The sequence below is a fragment of the Phacochoerus africanus genome, chromosome 8 (genome assembly GCF_016906955.1).
Source record: "Phacochoerus africanus isolate WHEZ1 chromosome 8, ROS_Pafr_v1, whole genome shotgun sequence".
NCBI lineage: Eukaryota > Metazoa > Chordata > Mammalia > Artiodactyla > Suidae > Phacochoerus > Phacochoerus africanus.
The window spans coordinates 120,351,269-120,369,746 of NC_062551.1; the positions used below are offsets into that span (position 1 = coordinate 120,351,269).

The following is an 18,478-nucleotide window of genomic DNA, read 5'->3' on the forward strand; positions in this document are numbered from 1 at the left end:
GGATGGCCTTACACAGCAGCATAATTAGTTCAAGTAGACAAACAGAAGAGTATGGAGAGAGAGAGAGATCATATACATTGAAGTGTATCATGAAGTGTTTTAATGACAAGAAGAAAGCTCTTCTTGAAGATAGGGAGCACAGTGAAATGACTTTCAAAGGAGCTTTTAGCCAGTTCCTCACGGCTGAAGCTAGTAGGCCCTAACTTGGTATGTTTAGCTCTGCTAAACAAAGCATTACACATGTAACTTACTTACTGGTCTTTCACGGTCTATAGAGCTTAGTGTGCAGACCATTTTCATTGATCTGTGTTGTTAGGAATGTGTTCTTTGAAATTGGAAAATTTCAAGTGTTAACCATTGCTACTGCAGTTCACCTTACAAAGTAACTTCTGCTGAAGGGAGGAGTGTGATAACAGCCTCTTTATCTACAATTCTAGGCTAGTTCTTTAAATGAAAAAAAAAAAAAAAGAATGTATTGATTTACAGCAGCCTTCAAAATGGAGAAAATACTTCTCCTTTGGGTGTAGCCGAAACATGGAACCTTTGCACAAAAGATACATTTTAAAGCAAGTGGTTAGAAGCAAAGCAAAAATGCATGACTTTCATTAGAAATGTTTTTGCAACATCTTTAACATCTACCATGAATTTTCGAAAGTATGTATCCTTAGAATATTATGTGGAAAGGAAACTTGTATAAAGAAATCAAATTTCCGATCTTTCTGGCACATTGATAGCCTACTTAGGATATCCTCATGTGAACTTTTAAATAAGTATCCTTACCTTTAAAGTTGGAGAAATAAACATTGAGTCTCCATCCTGTAGCTGGCTTCCTGAAAAACCTCAAGATCCAGTGATTTCACCAAAAGTCACAATGTAAAGCATGTCAGTTCTATGTCTATTTCTGCCCATCCTCTTCTGTGACTCTGTAAGAAACAAGGTAGAGACTATAATGTTTAATTAGTTTATAAACTAATTAAATATTCTAGTTAGATATCTTTCCATGGCTTGTGGTTTGTTGCTGATGTTCAAATAGAATGAGTAGAATCCAGAAGAAAATAGATGAGGTATTTGACTTTTATTTCCCTTTGTAACTGTCCAGAACATTGAGCTTTCCCCCCTGTTTGATTTGGAGACTTGTTCCCCTCTCTAACAGGAAACTATCATCAGGAAATTGAAAAACACTGTGGCCTTGCACTGAATTTTCCATAAATTTCTTTTTTAATTAAATGGAAAATTTTGGACTTTTATCAGTGGGTTGTGCTCCAGCACAGATCACAACTTAATAAAAGGGTATAAACATTCATATGAAATTCTTGTCTAGCTCTGCTAATCAATTTATCTTGGTATCGGTTTTTCTTTTACTAACAATCTATTTTCAATTGCATGTGCTGTCATTGAATGCCAAACTAGATATATAGTTTAAACCTCAGTGTTTATCTCAGAAAATGTGTACTTTTTTTAAGAAAGGAGAAAGAAATGATTATGCAGTAAGAAATATAGCATGGTCAGAAACCACATTTGCTTCAAGATAGGAAAACCTTGTGAGGTTAAAACAAAAATTTTTTAATGTGTTATAATTTTTAGGTATCTTCTTGGCTAAAAACCACATATCTTATCTTTGGTTTGTTCCAATTTCAAACTCAAATCTAACATGAAATTCAGTAGGTACTCCTTTACTTTTATTCCTTTATTCATTCCTCTAACATTTTGTAAGTACCTTCTCTGTACTGGAAAGATACCAGGATTAGTTATCTATGATTTTGGGAACACACAGATCACTTCAAATGACAGTAATATAATCAAATAACTTTAGCTAGATGTTATTTACTGTAATAAAGGTGTTTGATTCTGCCTAGAAGTCAAGTTAGGAAGAAGAGGTAAAATAAAAGCTAAATTTGAAAAAATTACTAGGAATTTCATAGGATTGTGAGCAGGCAGAGCATTTTAAGCACCATGTATGTTGCCTTGCATATTTAATAGTATATAGGTGTTCAGGGTAAAGGGAGTACCTGCCATAGTGAACATCTTTGTTCTGTGTTCCCCTGAGAGTCTTGTGACTAATGGATTGCATTAAAGTGGGAGCCACATAGTCAGCTGTTTTTACCTCGAAGTGACCCTGAGTAAAACATTGTTTTCTGTCCCTCAGCTTCTCTCTGATGTGAAAATAGGGTAACTTTCATTTCAGTGAGGGCAATGGTGAATACCTAAGTAACATCAAACTTGTGTTCTGGCAGGAAGCACCATAGCCTCTTCCACGTGGTATTTAGCTGGTGTAGCCTCTGCAGCATTGGGCACAATTGACCATATTTTTTCATTGATTACTCCTCTTTGCCTACACTTTACATGTTGTTATACTGGTTCTCCCATCCCCTCCCCTCTCTCCTCTCCATTTGAACATTTCTTTCTCCAAGAGGCTCCTGGTTCCTCAGTCATGTGGGTGCCCTTAGGAAGTGCTTACATTTATATCCTCACCATTGCATTCATCATTTGTTAAGTATGTATTTTTTAAATTTTATTTATTTATTTATTTATTTATTTTCTCACTGTACAGCATGGGCACCAAATTACACATACAGGTATACATACTTTTTCTTCCCATTGTTCTGTTGCAATGTAAGTATCTAGACATAGTTCTCAATGTTACACAGCAGGATCACATTGTAAATCCATTCCAAGAGCAATAGTTTGAATCCATTAACCCCAAGCTCCTGATCCCTCCCACTCCCACTCCCTCCCTCTCCCCCCAAGCAGCCACAAATCTATTCTCCAAGTGTATGATTTTCTTTTCTGCGGAAACGTTCATTTGTGCTGTATATTAGATTCCAGTTATAAATGATATCATATGGTATTTATCTTTCTCTTTCTGACTTATGTCACTCAGTATGAGAGTCTCTAGTTCCATCAATGTTGCTGCAAATGGCATTATGTCATTCTTTTTTATGGCTGAGTAGTATTCCATTGTGTATGTATACCACATCTTCCTAATCCAGTCCTCTGTCAGTGGACATTTGACAGCTCTCGGCTATTGTGAATAGACCTGCAATGAACATGCAGGTGCATGTGTCATTTTTAAGGAAAGTTTTGTCTGAATATATGCCCAAGAATGGGATTGCTGGGTCATAGAGAAGTTCTATGTATGGATTTCTAAGGTACCTCCATACTGTTCTTCTTAGTGGCTGTACCAGCTTACATTCCCACCAACAGTGCAGGAGGGTTCCCTTTTCTCCACACCCCCACCAGCATTTGTTCTTTGTGGACTTACTAATGACGACCATTCTGACTGGTGTGAGGTAGTATCTCATGGTAGTTTTGATTTGCATTTCTCTAATAATCAGGGATGTTGAGCATTTTTTCATGTGTTTGTTGGCGGTCTGTATATCTTCCTTGGAAAAATGTCTATTGAGGTCTTTTGACCATTTTTCCATTGGGGTGTTGGCTTTTTTGCTGTTGAGTTAAGTTGTTTGTATATTTAAGAGATTAAGCCCTTGTTATTTGCATCATTTGAAACTATTTTCTTGCATTCTGTAAGTTGTCTTTTTGGTTTCCTTTGCTGTGCAAAAGCTTGTCAGTTTGATGAGGTCCCATGGGTTTATTTTTGCTCTCATTTCTGTTGCTTTGGGAGAATGACTTGAGAAAATATTCATGAGGTCGATGTCAGAGAATGTTTTGTCTATGTTCTCTTCCAGGAGTTTGATGGTGTCTTGTGTTATATTTAAGTCTTTCAGCCATTTTGAGTTTATTTTCATTCATGGTGTGAGGCTGTGTTCTAGTTTCATTGATTTACATGCAGCTGTCCAGGTTTCCCATCAGTTCTTGCTAAATAGACTTTGTTTTTCCCATATTATGCTCTTGCCTCCTTTGTCAAAAATTAATCAACCATAGGTGTCAGGGTTTATTTCTGCATTCTCTATTATGTTCCATTGGTCTGTCTATCTGTTTTCGTACCAGTACCACACTGTTTTGATAACTGTGGCTTTGTAATATTGCTTGAAGTCTGAAGAATTATGCCTCCTGCTTGGTTTTTGTTTCTCAGGATTGCTTTGGTAATTCTGGGTCTTTTGTGGTTCCATATAAATTTTTGGATCTTTTGTTCCTGTTTTGTGAAAGATGTCATGGGTAATTTTATAGGGTTTGCATTGAATCTGTAGATTGCTTTGGGTAATATGGCCATTTTTACAAGATTAATTTTTCCAACCCAGGAGCATTTCCATTTCTTTGAATCCTCTTAAATTTCCTTGATTAATGTTTTATAGTTCTCAGCATGTAGGTCCTTTGCCTCTTGTTCAGGTGTATTCCCAGGTATTTGATTTTCTGGGGTGCAATTTTAAAAGGTATTCTATTTTTGTATTCCTTTTCTAATATTTCATTGTTAGTATACAGAAATGCAACTGATTTCTTAATGTTAATCTTATCTCCTCCTACTTTGCTGAATTTGTTGATCAGTTCAAGTAGTTTTTGGGTTGAGTCCTTAGGGTTTTCGATGTATAGTATCATGTCGTCTGCATCCAGTGACAGTTTGATCTCTTCTCTTCCTATATGGATGCCTTTTATTTCTTTTGTTTGTCTGATTGCTGTGGCTAGGACTTCCAGTACTATGTTGAATAACAGTGGTGAGAGTGGCCATCCCTGTCTTGTTCCAGATTTGAGTGAGAAGGCTTTCAGCTTTTCTCCATTGAGTATTATATGTGCTATGGGCTTGTCATAAACGGCTTTGATTACGTTCAGAAATGTTCCCTCTGTACCCATTTGGTGAGAGTTTTTATCATAAAGGAATGTTGGACTTTGTCAAATGGTTTTTCTGCATCTATTGAGATGATCATATGATTTTTGACCTTTCTTTTGTTAATGTGGTGTATGATGTTGATTGATTTGCATATGTTGAACCATCCTTGTGAACCTGGGATGAACCCCACCTGGTCATGGTGTATGATCTTTTTGATATGTTGTTGGATTCAGTTGGCTAAAATTTTGTTGAGAATTATTATGTCTATATTCATGAAAGATATTGGCCTATAGTTTTCTTTTGTTGTGGTATCTTTGTCTGGTTTTGGAATTAGGGTGATGGTGGCATCACAGAATATCTTTTGTTTATTTGGGTTCTTTCTCTCCCCTTCCTAGTGAGTCTATCCAGGGGTTTGTCAATTTTGTTTACCTTTTCAAAGAACCAGCTCTTGGTTTTATTGATTGTTTGTATTATTTTGAATCTCTATTTTATTGATTTCCTCTTTGATCTTTATATAATTTCCTTCCTTCTGCTGACTTTAGGTTTTGCTTTTTCTTCTTTTTCTAATTCATTTAGGTGTTGTGTTAAGTTGTCAATTTGCGATTTTTCTTCTTTTTTGAGGAAGGCCTGTATTGCTATGAATTTCCCTCTGAGCACTTCTTTTGCAGCATCCCATAGATTTTGAGAGATTTTGCCTTGATTATCATTTGTCTCAAGATATTTTTTAATTTCCTTCTTGATTTCCTTATTGACCCATTGGTTTTTTAGTAGCATGTTGTTTAGTCTCCATGTCGTAGGTTTTTTCTCATTTCTTTTCCTGTGTTTGATTTCTAGTTTCACCATTGTGGTCAGAGAAGATACTTGAAATAATTTCTATGCTCCTAAATTTGTTGAGGTGAGCTTTGTGCCCCAATATGTGATCAATTCTTGAGACTGTTTGATGTGCACTTGAGAATAATGTGTATTCTGATTTTTTTGGATGCGGTGTCCTAAAGATGTCAATTAAGTCTAACTTTTCTATTGTTTCCTTTAGGCTCTCTGTTGCTTTATTGGTTTTCTGTCTAGAGGATCTGTCCATTGATGTGAGGGGGGTGTCGAAGTCTCCTACTATGATTGTGTCCCCATCAATTTCTCGCTTTATATCTGTTAATATTTGTTGTATATATCTGGGTGCTCCTATATTTCAGGCATATATGTTGACGATAGTAATATCCTCTTCTCGAATGGATCCTTTAATTTTTAAATAGTGTCCTTTTTCTTTCTTTGTGGCCTTTGTTGTAAAGTCTATTTCGTGTGATATGAGTATTATAACTCCTGCTTTCCTATCATTTCCATTGGCATGAAATATTTTTTCCCACCCCCTCACTTTCAATCTATATGTCCTTTGTCCTAAGGTGAGTTTCTTGTAGGCAGCAGATTGAATGTTTTTGCTTTTTTATCCAATTTGCCGTGTTGTGTCTTATGATTGAAGCATTCAGTCCATTGACATTTAAGGCTTTAATTAATAGATGATTGTTTATTGCCATTTTACTCCTTGTTTTCCAGTTGATTCTATGATTCTCCGTTCTTTCTTTTTTGGTTGGATGGTCTCCAATTATTTTCTGCTTAAGTGTTTTTCTCTTCATTTTTTGTGAATGTAATGTTTGGTTTTGATTTGTCTTTGACCTGTTTTTGAAGTATGCTAACCCCTTCCTGTAACTGTGTGCTTTAGCCTAATAGTCTTGTAGGTTCAAACACTTCATTACCATACTAAAATTTAAAAAAAGAAAATTAAAAAAGAATCTCTTTGTTTCCTTACTTCCCTTGCCTACATTGTATGATTTTTATGTCACTTTTTTTTAAATTTTATTTTGTTTTAAACATGTTCATGATTATATCTGTATGCTGGCTTATTTGAGTGACTGCTCTCTCTGATTGTGCTTTCTTCCATCCTACTTCTTCCTCTCTCTCTCTCTCTTTTTTTTTTTTTGATTTAGAGAAGCCCTTTCAATATATCTTTTAGAATGGGTTTTGTATGGCTGTATTCTTTTAGCTTTTGTTTGTTGGAAAAAATTTTTATATCCCCTTCTATTTTAAATGATATCCTTGCTGGATAGAGTATCCTAGGTTGCGTATTTTTTTCCTTTCAGTGCTTTAAACATCTCTTGCCATTCCCTCCTGGCCTGTAGTGTTTCTGTAGAGAAATCAGCTGATAGCCTTATGGGGGTTGCCTTATAAGTGACACTTTGCTTTTCTCTTGCTGTCTTTAGGATCCTCTCTTTATCATTAACTTTTGCCATTTTTATTATAATGTGTCTTGGTGTGGGTCTATTTGGGTTCAACTTGTTTGGGGCCCTCTGTGCTTCCTGTGTCTTGAAATCAGTATCCTTTCAATTTGGAAAGTTTCCAGCGATAATTTCTTCAAATATATTTTCAATCCCCTTATCTTTTCCTTCTCCTTCTGGAATTCCTGTTACGCATATATTGGTCCACTTTATATTATCCCATAGGTCTCTTATATTGCTTTCACGTTTTTTCATTTGGTTTTCTGTTTGCTGTCCTGTTTGGGTGAGTTCCATTATTCTATGTTCCACATCACGAATTCATTCCTCTGCATTATTCATTTGGTTTTTACTGCCCTTAGCTCAGTTTGTATCTCTGCAAATGAATTTTATAGTTTTTCTTGGCTCCTTCTTATAGTTTCTAGTTCCTTTCTGAGGGAGTCTGAGTTACTGTTCATATCTTCTCTTAATTCCTTCAGGATTTTCACTATCTCCCTTTTGAACTCCAAGTCTGTCAGACTGCAGAGGTCTGTTTCCTTGTCGATTGCTTTAGATGAGTTCTCCTGATGGTTTCTGAGCTTCTTCTTCTTGCTTATTATTTTCTTTTTTGTGGTGTAGGTGTATTCCCTGTGGCCAGGCAGGGTTTGCCCTGGCACTGCTGTGGAGTATTTCCTGAGGACTGGTGGTGTTGACTAGTCTTCTCTGAGGCAGCAGGGTGTTTCCCGAGGGTGCACAGGGCTAGCAGGGTCACTCTGAAGCAAAGGAGGACTTCCAGAGGGGAGGTGGGACTGGAAGATCCACACTGCAATGGAGGCATACTTCCCATGGATGGGCAGAGCTTGCTCTGGCATTTCTGGGCTGCAGAGCTCTTCCAGGGGGCAGGTGGTTCTGGGCAGCTGCTCTACAGCAGTGCAGTGCCTCCTGAGGGCAGGAGCAGCTAGCCGGGCGCTGGGAGACAAAAGAGTGCTTCACCAGGGCAACCAGAACCGGCAAGACCACCCTGTGATGGAGGCAGACTTCCCATGACCGGGCAAGTCTTGCCCCAGTGCTTCTGGGCCATGGAGCTCTTCCAGGGGGCAGGTGGTGCTGGGCAGCTGCTCTGTGGGAGTGCAGCACCTCCCAAGGGCAGGAGCAGCTAGCCAGTGCCACTGGGAGACAAAGAGGGCACTTACCCAGGGCAGCTGGAACTGGCAGGACCGCCCCTCAATGGAGGCAGACTTCCAATGGCCAGGCAGAGCTTAGTCTGGCATTTCTGGACTGTGGAGCTCTTCCCGGGGGCTGGTGATGCTGGGCACTGCTCATTAGGAGTGTAGCCTCTCCAGAGGGTGGGCAGGCCAGGGCGGGGAAAGCCCCTGAGGTGGCTGGCTTCCCCGCAAGTGGTGAGGCCAGCCCTCTGGGATGGCAGTCAGCCTCAGGTCAGGCGCACAGGGTAGGGGAGGGGGGATGCACTGGGAAGCACTGCTTTCTGCTAGCTGGCAGGCAAGCGCACTCACTGGGGTGCAAGGAGTACTCTATGGTGGCCTGCCCCTCCTCCTCTCCTCTCCCCAACACTGGCGCCTTGTTTCTCCTGCAGGTCCAGCTCTTCTCCCAGGTTCCCTCTGTTGTGGCTTTCCACTCCCCTGCCCTTAGTGTATTGCTCCCTCCAACCACGACATACCGCTTCCTAATCTCTCAAGCTGTCTCCGCACCGCCAACCTGACAGACCACTTCCTAGTCCCCCAGGCTGTCTCCACACTGCCAACCCCAGCCCACTCCCGGGGACTAACCTCTGGAGCCGAGGTTTCAGTGCCCAGCCCTCCCCCCTCTGAGCATCTTGGTTTTTGGTGACTGTGCTGGTAGTTCAGATGATCTGTGTAGCTCTCACTCTGCTTTTCAGATCTCAGACCTACTGCTGTGCTCCTCTTGGTGTCTGGAGACCTCTCTGACTCAGTTGATCTTTCCGTCGGTTAGGTGACTTTCCAAGGTATGGGATCCCTTTCTCCTCCACAGTTCCCTTTCAGGAGCGCCAGTCCAGTCCCGATTCCCCTTCTCTCGCTCTCCTCTTTTCTCTTGTTTTACCCAGTTATGTCACAAGATTCTTGCCATTATTGGAGGTGTTAGTTCTTCTGCCAGTGTTCAGTTGCTGTTCTGTGCAAGTCATTTAACCTGTAGATGTGGTTTTTTTGTTGTGTTTCTGGGAGGGGGCGAGCATGTCCCCCTCCTCTTCCGCCATCTTGCCTTCCTCCAAGTATGTATTTGATTACCTGCTCTCCTTGCTGGATGATAAACTTCTTGCAGGAGACAGTGTGGATCTTTTTCACTTATTGTACGTGTAGTATCTGGCAGTCTCAGGTGTTAATGTACTCAGTAAATGTTATTCAGCAAATATTTATTGAGCACCTATTATGTAGGCTAAGGAATTCAGCAGTAAACAAAGCAGATATCCCTGCCCTTAGGGAGTTTGTTTATTGAATGAATAAAAGAAGGAATAAATGAACAAAACTGAATACTTCCTTGAGCAATGTTACATATTCTTATGTCTTCACTCATCACATATAAAGTGATTAACTCCCAGATCTCTATTTCTGCTAAGACTTTTTCTCTGAGTGTCCCAATTGGCCATCTCAACTAAATGCTCCCTAAGCATCTCCAACTTATTGTGTCTATAGGCACACCCCTTCCCCCAAACTTAGCTTTGTTCTGCATTCCCTGTGTTGGTAAATGTAATATGCATCATACAACTGGTCATGTATCTAGCCACTTAATTCATAAGTTGACATTACCTTAAATTTCCCTCTTCAACCCAGTCACCCCTATACTCTCATCTCTTACTTTAGACACTTGTAGCAATCATCTGTCTGGTTGCTTTCATTCTAGCCTTAAGCTCTCCAATCCATCCTTCACATTCCTACCAAAGGTATCTTTATACAATGCAGATTGGCTGTAAGACATCGGTGGGTTATATAGAAATAAAATCCAGACAACTTAGTGTAACATTTGGGATCTGGACCCTGTTTGTCTCTGCAGCCCCTTCACTCATTCTCCCTACTCATACCAGTTAAGGTCTGTGCTGCCCTATTTGCAATTTCCTTAATGTGCAAATCAGTTTCATTTCTCCATTTCTTTGTTCCTGATGACTTTTCAGCCGTGGGTATCCCTACCCCCTACCCGTCCTATCCAGTGCATCCGTAAACTCCTTTTCCAGTTCTTTTCTCCAGTCACATCTCTAAAGCCTTTTCCGACTTCTCCCTGAATGGGTCACAGGGACCACTTACCTCCAGTTAAAAAAATCTCCATTGTATCCTTTGTTAAAATGTCTCTCCCAGAACATGTTATCCTTGTTTAAATCTCTTTCTCTAAGCCCCTTGATGTCTTTTTAATCTCAGCCTCATGTAGGTGTATTTGTCATATAACATCATATAAATTTAAGGTGTACATGTGATGATTAGAAATAGGTGTATATTTTTAAATGGTTACCACAGTAAGATTAGTTAACACATCCATTACTTCACATAGTTATTTGTGTGTGTGTGTGTTGAGGACATTTAAGATATATTTTCTTAATAATTTTCAAGCATACAACACAGTGTTAACTATAGCTAGCATGCTATATAGTATATTCCCCAGAGCTTATTCATCTTAAAACTGGACATTTGTGTACTTTCTTCACTCTCACCCATTTCTCCCACCCTCCCCAGCCATTGGCAACCCCAGTCTACTGTTTCTATGAATTCAGGTTTTTTTCCCCCAGTATATGAGATCATGCAGTATTTGTCTTTCCTTGTTTAATTTAGTTCACTTACCATAATGCTCTTAAGTTTTCATCCATGTTGTTACAAATGAGATTCCTTCCTTTGTAAGATTGAGTATTATTGCATTGAATATACGTACACTGAATACATGTGAGATTTATATATATATAATATATATTTATATATATTTATATATATATATATAAAATCCATTCATCTTTGGGAGTTCTCTTGTGGTGCAGCAGGTTAAGGATCCTGCAGCAGCTTGGGTTGGTTTTGTGGCATGGATTTGATCCCTGGCCTGGGAACTTCTACGTGCCGCGGGTACAGCCAAAAAAAGAACACATTCATCTGTTGATGAACAAGAAATTGATTTCCTTTGGATTTATACCCAGAAGTGAAATTACTGGAACATATTTTTTTATTTTTTGAGGGAACTCCATATTGTTTTCCACAGTGGCTGCACCAATTTACATTCCCATCAACAGTTTACAGGTTCTCTTTTTCCACATCCTCACCAGCACTTGTTATCTCTTGTCCGCTTTATGTAAAAATCTGTTGGATATATGCCTTGTGCTCTGTTCTATGCTAAATTCTTTTCATTTATTATCTCATTTATACTCATAGTTGCCCTGTGAGGTGAGATAGGTATGATTATTCCCAGAAGAGGGTGTCAGAGCAGTTTCTTGTCCATAGTTGTATCATTACTAATTACCAGAATTAAGATTTGAGCCAAGAATGTTGGATGACACCTAAGTCTGCACTTCTGCTCCTACATTTCTGCCTTTGTTAAGTAACTGGAAGAAACCCAGGCAGGCTTTTTTTACATGGCATTTTGCTGCTGTGGAGGTGCTTATTCTTGGCTTAAAAGACAGGTTCCAGTTAGTGTGTCATCAGATCATACTAACAGTTTGTCACCTGACTTAGTGACCATGGATACATGGAGTTGTAGAGAGTTCTTAGGAGTCTGACTTGATGCTTTGGTTTCTGCTTCTTCCATAGTAACTGACGGTAGGGGTAGGAAGACCATAAGAAACTGGATAACAGTAGAAAAAAGAAAACACAAAGACTACAAACAAAACCAAAAACCAGAAAAGTTTTTTTGCAACATTTTATGACAATTTTCAAATATATAGAAAAGTCAACAGAGTAGTGGGTAAACCACCATATACTTGCTAACTAGATTCCACAGTTGTTGACATTTAGTTCTTTGTGCTTTGCCTCTTTTTATACACACACTCATACATATTTATGTTTTATTATAGTTATAAATTTTTATAAATTTATTTACTTAATGTGTATAAAATTTACTTTGCTTACCTTTTCACTACTTTAAAGTGGTAAGTGTCACATGTCACCCCTAAATACATCACGTTCATCTCATATGAATAAGAACATTTCTCTTATAAACTTCATTATGATACCTAAAAAAGCAGTAATTCTATAATTTTGACTGCTATTAAGTCCATATTCTAATTTCTCTCATTGTGCTGAGAATGACTTTCATAGCTGTTTTTCTTTCTGATCCAGGATCCAGTCTGAATTATGTGTTGCATTTGGTTATGTCTTTGATCTCTTAATCTAGATAAGCCTCCCCACTCTTTTCCCTCATAACTTGACTTTTTGAAGAGTTCAGGTCAAGTGCTTTGTAAGATCTCCCACATGGTGGATTTGTCCAGTTGTTTTTTCTTTGTGGTATAATTTAACTTGTTCTTTTATTTCTTCTAATTTCTCTGAAATGGGAGTTAGATTTACAGATTTGATTAGATTCTGTAAAACATACTTGGCAAGAATATTTCTTTGGGAATGTTGCTTAATTTCTGGGTTTGTTTGTTTCTTTTACTATTAGTAATCCTAAATTGAAATACTTTGTTTAGGAGATGACTACCAGGTTTTACATTTAAAGGTACATTTTCTTCTTTGCTGTAGATAATCTTGACACTGTATGAATATTTTATTTATCATGTTTCCTACCGGTTTTAGTATCAAGTAATGATCCTTCCCTGAATTAGTTATTACATTGAGAATTATAAAATGGTGATTTTTAAAATTTGACCATTCCTTCTAAATAATTAGCATTCTTCTATAAAGAAGGACTTTAAATTTTTCCCCCTTTCACTCTTTTTTTGAAGTATCACTATGAACTGGTGGGTTTTTATTTGTTTAATTTGCTGTTAATTACTGTCATTCTTTCCAGTACTCAGATTGTCCCAAATGTGGCTGAGCGTCCCCTTGAGTGTTGCTCCTGTTCTTTTTGACAAGCCCTCATCTATTTGTCTTTAAATACTTTCTCATAATAAAACAACAGGAGTTTCAATCTCACTTTGTCCTTTCCCTACCCTAGAATGGGAATAAGCCATTTTTCTATGAAGTCTTGGTTCCAAAAAAGGAGATGTTTTTTAAAAAGTCAGTATTCTCCCTTTTCTGCTCTCACAGAGGGAGACCTTTCTTCATTTCCTTCTGTAGTAGGTCAGGGTTTACTTAGTAGAAGATCCAAGTGTGCCTGATATTTGAGGCAAGAGTAGGATGGGGTGATGGGAGTGGTCTCTAAGGCTTACGGTTTAAGCTTCTACTTGGGCAGCATACTAGTAGTATACCCCGTCTCTGGTCCTTCTCCTTCCACCCCTGATTTTTGCCTTACACAAAGTTTTTATTCTTCCAGCTCCATATTTATTCTTCTTCGATCTTTAGTTTTATTTTTCTATATACTGCATTTTGGAGTTAGGGCTTTAAAGCTTTACAAAATGACCATATCCCGCAGCCATTTCAGCAAATGAAGTTGATTTTTGGGTTTTGATGTGATCTTGCTTAATATTAATTTATATTTCTCTATGTTATCTTATGAGGCCTTCTTTCTTTGATGAGGCTGTGGTGATTGCTGTTTCAGTTCTTAAACAGTGGTGGGCTGACCTGCAGTGTGCTGATTCCACATCATGGGCAGTGTACACCTTCCCTTAGGTTCAGTTTCCTACAACTGTTGCATTCTTTTCTGTCACTTGGCCAGGACTGAGTTAAATACATCTTCTTTCTCTATAATCCCTCCCCCAAATTGTTAGGAATGCGTTTTATCCACATTTTCCTAACATAAATCTCTCTCTCCAGATGGAAGGTTGAAGTCTCATTGTGTAGGGAGGAAGGAAAATTACTGTTTTGCACCTACGTATATTTAGGATTTTACAGGAAAAGGGGAGGATTTCAAATTCTGGTGAATCAATACAGATATTAAAAACAATTGGTAAAGACAGGATTATCTTTTTTTATATTCCTCAACATAGCATGAATTTGCCTATAATTTGTCTTCGAATGCTGACATTTAACTCTTAGGTTGTATAATTGTGCTGGCTTATTTGAAAATAAAATTCATATTCTTTGTCCAGGCTAATATGTTCACCTACTATAAACATTACTGCCCATGGTAACAGCTAGAATGAAAAATTCTTTTTATATACATCATAACTGGCAGAGAGACTCTGGGGACCACCACAAATCATGCCTGTCTTTTGGAGCTTGCTGAGAAAAAGCACGGAAATGTAAAACAAACCTGGTTTGATATAGATTGACTTTGAAAACATTAGCTTATTTAGACCACCGTTCATTGTGTTGTTCTTATTGTTTTTAAGATGCTGAGTATTAAACAAGCTCTTCTATATAATGTATTCTTCAAGCTTAGTAACCTATCCTTTCATTATGAGCCAGCTCCTCTTCTACAAGCCATCCCTGTCTCCTTTTTTGTTAAAGGTTAATAAGGCGAATAATGAAGCAATTGGTTATTTATGCAGTCAGGATTGGAAAAAGTTATTAGAAAAGGAATCTGCCCAGAAGCAATGATTAGGTTATGAAAATGTTAAGGAGAACACTGAAGCCAGTCACCATTTTTGACATTTAAGAAATATTATTCCCATCCTTAATCATGGTGACCTGTTGTAAAAGTATTTATATAGAATAATCTCATTGGACAGTAATTTTTATACCACCAGCATACATATTTAGGTGTTAGGGGAGATTCAGAATAGCTCTGAGAGAAAAATGGACCTTGGGAAGAAATTGCCACAGTGAAAAGTAACGAACAGAGAACTCTCTCATGGATAGAACTACCTGTCTCCCAGATACCTGATCTATACAGTTAGGTGACATTTCCAACTTATTAGCATCTTCATCTTGGGTACTTTGTCAGTTTGATGAGACAAAGTGGGAGAGGGTACCCCAAGTTAGGTTGCTATCTTCTTCACATAGGGTGTAGACCATGTCGGGATGTATATGGGCAGGAAATTTCCTGAATGCTGCTTTTATTGACTTAACAGATATGTAAAACCAAACAAACAAGACAAAAATCTAGTTATGGTCCTGTTATCTTTAATATACTTAGATGTTCTATGTAAATTAGTCAGTAATTACTTTTACCAGAACAATATTATCATTTTTACCCTGCATTTTTTGGTAACAGCTTTATTGAGATATAATTCACATACAAGAAAACTCACCCTTTTGAAGTATCCAATTCAGTGGTTTTGGGTATGTTCCCAAAGCTGTGCAAAACAATCATCTAATTCCAGAACATGCTTATTACCTCCCCTACAAAACTCATACCTAGTGACAATTGCTTCCTATTTCCCTCCCTCATCTTTTGCAAGCACTAATGTACTTTCTGTCTGTTTGGTTTTCCCTCCTCTGGACATTTTTTTGTTCCTTTAGTTTTTCTCGTATATTGGGTACTTCAGAAAATTGGAAAAGAGAACAGATGTGAACATGAACATGAATGAATGTAACTCTTACTTGTGGGATGGTGTACTTAGAATTAAGTGTTCTTTTTTTTCCCCTGGCTCACTGGAAGAGGTATTTAAAACAGCAATACCAACAATATACATAGAATATGTAGCCTTTGGTATCTGGCTTCTTTAGCATGTAATATATTCATTCATATAGGTTCATTCATATCATACCATGTAGCAATACTTAGTTTCTTTGTATGGATGAATAATATTCATTTGTTTATCCATTTATCACTTGGTTGACATTTGGGTTGTTTTCATTTTTCTCTATTGTGAATAATACTGCTCTGAATAGGCATGTCCAAGTTTTTTATGTGAACATGTATTTTCAGTTCTCTTGGAGAATTGGAGTGGAATGACTGGGTCATATGGTAACTCTGTCTAACTTTTTGAGGCACTGCTAAATTATTTTCCAAAGCAGCAGCATTTTAAATACTTATCAGCTATGTAGGGAGGTTCTGATTTCTCCATATCCTTGTCAAAACTTGTTAGTCTTTTTGATTTTAGCCATCCTAGTAAATGCAAGGTTGTATCTCATTGTGGTTTTGATTTGTATTTCCCTAATGGCTAGTAATGTGAAGTATCTTTTTCTTGTTCTGCGTGCCCATTTGTATATTTTCTTTTGGGAAATGTCTATTCAAGTTCTTTGCCCATTTTTTAATTAGGTTAATGGTTTTTTTTTTTAATTGTTGAGTCTTGTAAGCTCTTTATATACATGGATTGGTACCAGACCTTTATCACATATATGATTTGCAAATATTTTCTCCAGTTGATGTGCTTTTAGGTGACCATTGCTTAATCCAACATCACCAGATTTGTTTTTAGGAATTTTATAGTTTTGACTGTTACATTTAGGTCAATGATCCATTTTCAGTTAGTTTTATATATGGTGTAAGGTAGAGGTCCAACTTCATTTTTTTGCATGTGTTTGTATTTTAATTTATTCATAGTTAAACCTTTGAGAAACAAATTCTCTCTTTTTTTTTCTTTTTGGTCTTTTTGTATTTTTGGGGCCACACCCATGGCATATGGAGGTTCCCAGGCTAGGGGTTGAATCAGAGCTATAGCTGCCGGCCTATGCCACAGACACAGCAATGCCAGATCCAAGCCTCATCTTCGACCTACACAGCAGCTCACGGCAATGTCGGATCCTTAATCCACTCAACAAGGCCAGGAATTGAACCTGCAACCTCATGGTTCCTAGTTGGATTCGTTTCCTCTGTGCCACAACGGGAACTCCCAAATTCTCTTTAAATAGGATGAACATTGCTACTCTCTATGAATTATTGTTTCATGCTTTGAGGGGATATATGTACTGTATTCATCTGAAGACTACATTTACCTGCACTTTCACTAAGTATTGTTGCAAAAATAGAGAATTTGTGTGTGTGTGTGTGTGTGTGTGTGTGTGTGTGTGTGTTGGAATCTTAAAAGCAACAGTGATGAATGCAGTTTAAATCCATTTATTAGCTTTTTTCCCTTAATTTACAATCTCACCTCTTCAGCTACAGTATAAAGAATGTCAAGAACTTCTAAGTCTCTATCAGAAATACCTATCAGAACAGCAAGAGAAGCTCACCATGTCTCTCTCAGAACTTGGTGCTGCTAAAATGCAGGAACAACAGGTAAGCATCTTGTTTCTTACCTTTTCTTGTCTTTAATGGATCAATGAGATGTCAGAAGAGCCATCTGCCTTTTACTTTAATAGTCTCACAGTATATAAGATGCAAATACAGAGTGTGATTTTAGTTGGTGTCATTTACTTCCCTCTTTCCTTTTTCACTCCTCTTCCTGGGGCCCAGAGGTCAGGAATGATTACTTGAAACAGGCTTTGGGTTAGTGGGGAAGCTCCTGGTTGTATGAAAGCACATCAGGAATGGTAAAGAAAACCCACTGCTCTGTTACTTAATGAAGGTCAGGTGGGCTGTGTGTTACTCATAAGCCTCTTCTAACTCATGTTTAGAGTTTTAAAATAATAAAGGTGACTCGGTGACTTGTAAAAGCTTTAATTGGAGAAAGTTGGAATATTTTGCATGATTTTGTATTTGTATATATGTATGAATCACATAAGTCTATATGAAAGTGTTTGCATATTAATATTTATATACACATCATCAAATAGTCTGTAGTTAAAATTAAATGAATGTTCAGAACCCTCACAGTTGTGATGTGAAACAAGCTCTGAAGACTACTTCTTGCCCTCTAGCAAGTTAACACTGGAAGTCTTTTTCATACAAATGAAATTAAATCTTCAAATGAATGAGGATAGCGTCTGTTTTAAAATATTGTAGAAAAAAACTATGTAGTTATGTAGTAGAGTCAGGTTGATTCATATTAGTAGTAAAACGTAGAAAATGTACTAAGGAAGTGTTACCCTCTCCCTTTGAAGAGGAAAGAGTCCTGAATAGTTTTCTGTAACCCTTCTAAAGAACACGATGCTATTCAACCTACCGACAACTATCTCAGATGAATTAAGCCTTTTGGCCAGGAAGCTCCAGTTTTGAACCTCAAGTTTGAATATATGGAAAAGTAAAAAGAAAGAGCAGGAAAAAAGGAATAATAATTTTGCTGGAATGTGATATAGCTTAGATTTTTAACATATCACCCTTTTTTGGAAATCATAACATTTAGAAGAAATGACCAAAGTATGAATAGTTTATTTGTATTCTAACTTAAAATATTTCCTTTTGTTCTTCTTTTTTTTTTTTTTTTGAAAACCAAGGCTATAAAATGAGGCAAAGGGAGTGATAGTTAATCTTAACCATTCATCTGGATTTGTCCTGCTACTTTGGAAAAGGGCAGGCGTTTTTTAATGTCCCCTTGCCTGTTGCTGTCATGGATGGGCTAGAGAAAATCGTAGCACGAAGATCAATTTCTGACTTTGTCTTTATGTTACCACTCCCTTCTTCTCCATGACATAGTTGTGATAAAGGGCACAAAAAGGAAGGGCAGCCCGTTTGGCAAGAGTTTTAGGGGGGAGGCAGAGGGGCTTTT

The 18,478-nt window shown here is 37.8% G+C and overlaps 1 protein-coding gene across 3 annotated transcripts in view; it reads left to right on the top strand.

The window, feature by feature from the left end:
* KIAA1328 (KIAA1328 ortholog) overlaps positions 1-18,478 on the top strand; it is a 375,101-nt gene that overhangs the window by 110,284 nt on the left and 246,339 nt on the right. For all 3 annotated transcript variants that reach the window (XM_047794154.1, XM_047794152.1, XM_047794153.1), the window contains one exon: positions 16,982-17,109. In XM_047794154.1, the coding sequence (XP_047650110.1) occupies positions 16,982-17,109 (128 nt within the window). The remainder of the gene's footprint in view (positions 1-16,981; positions 17,110-18,478) is intronic.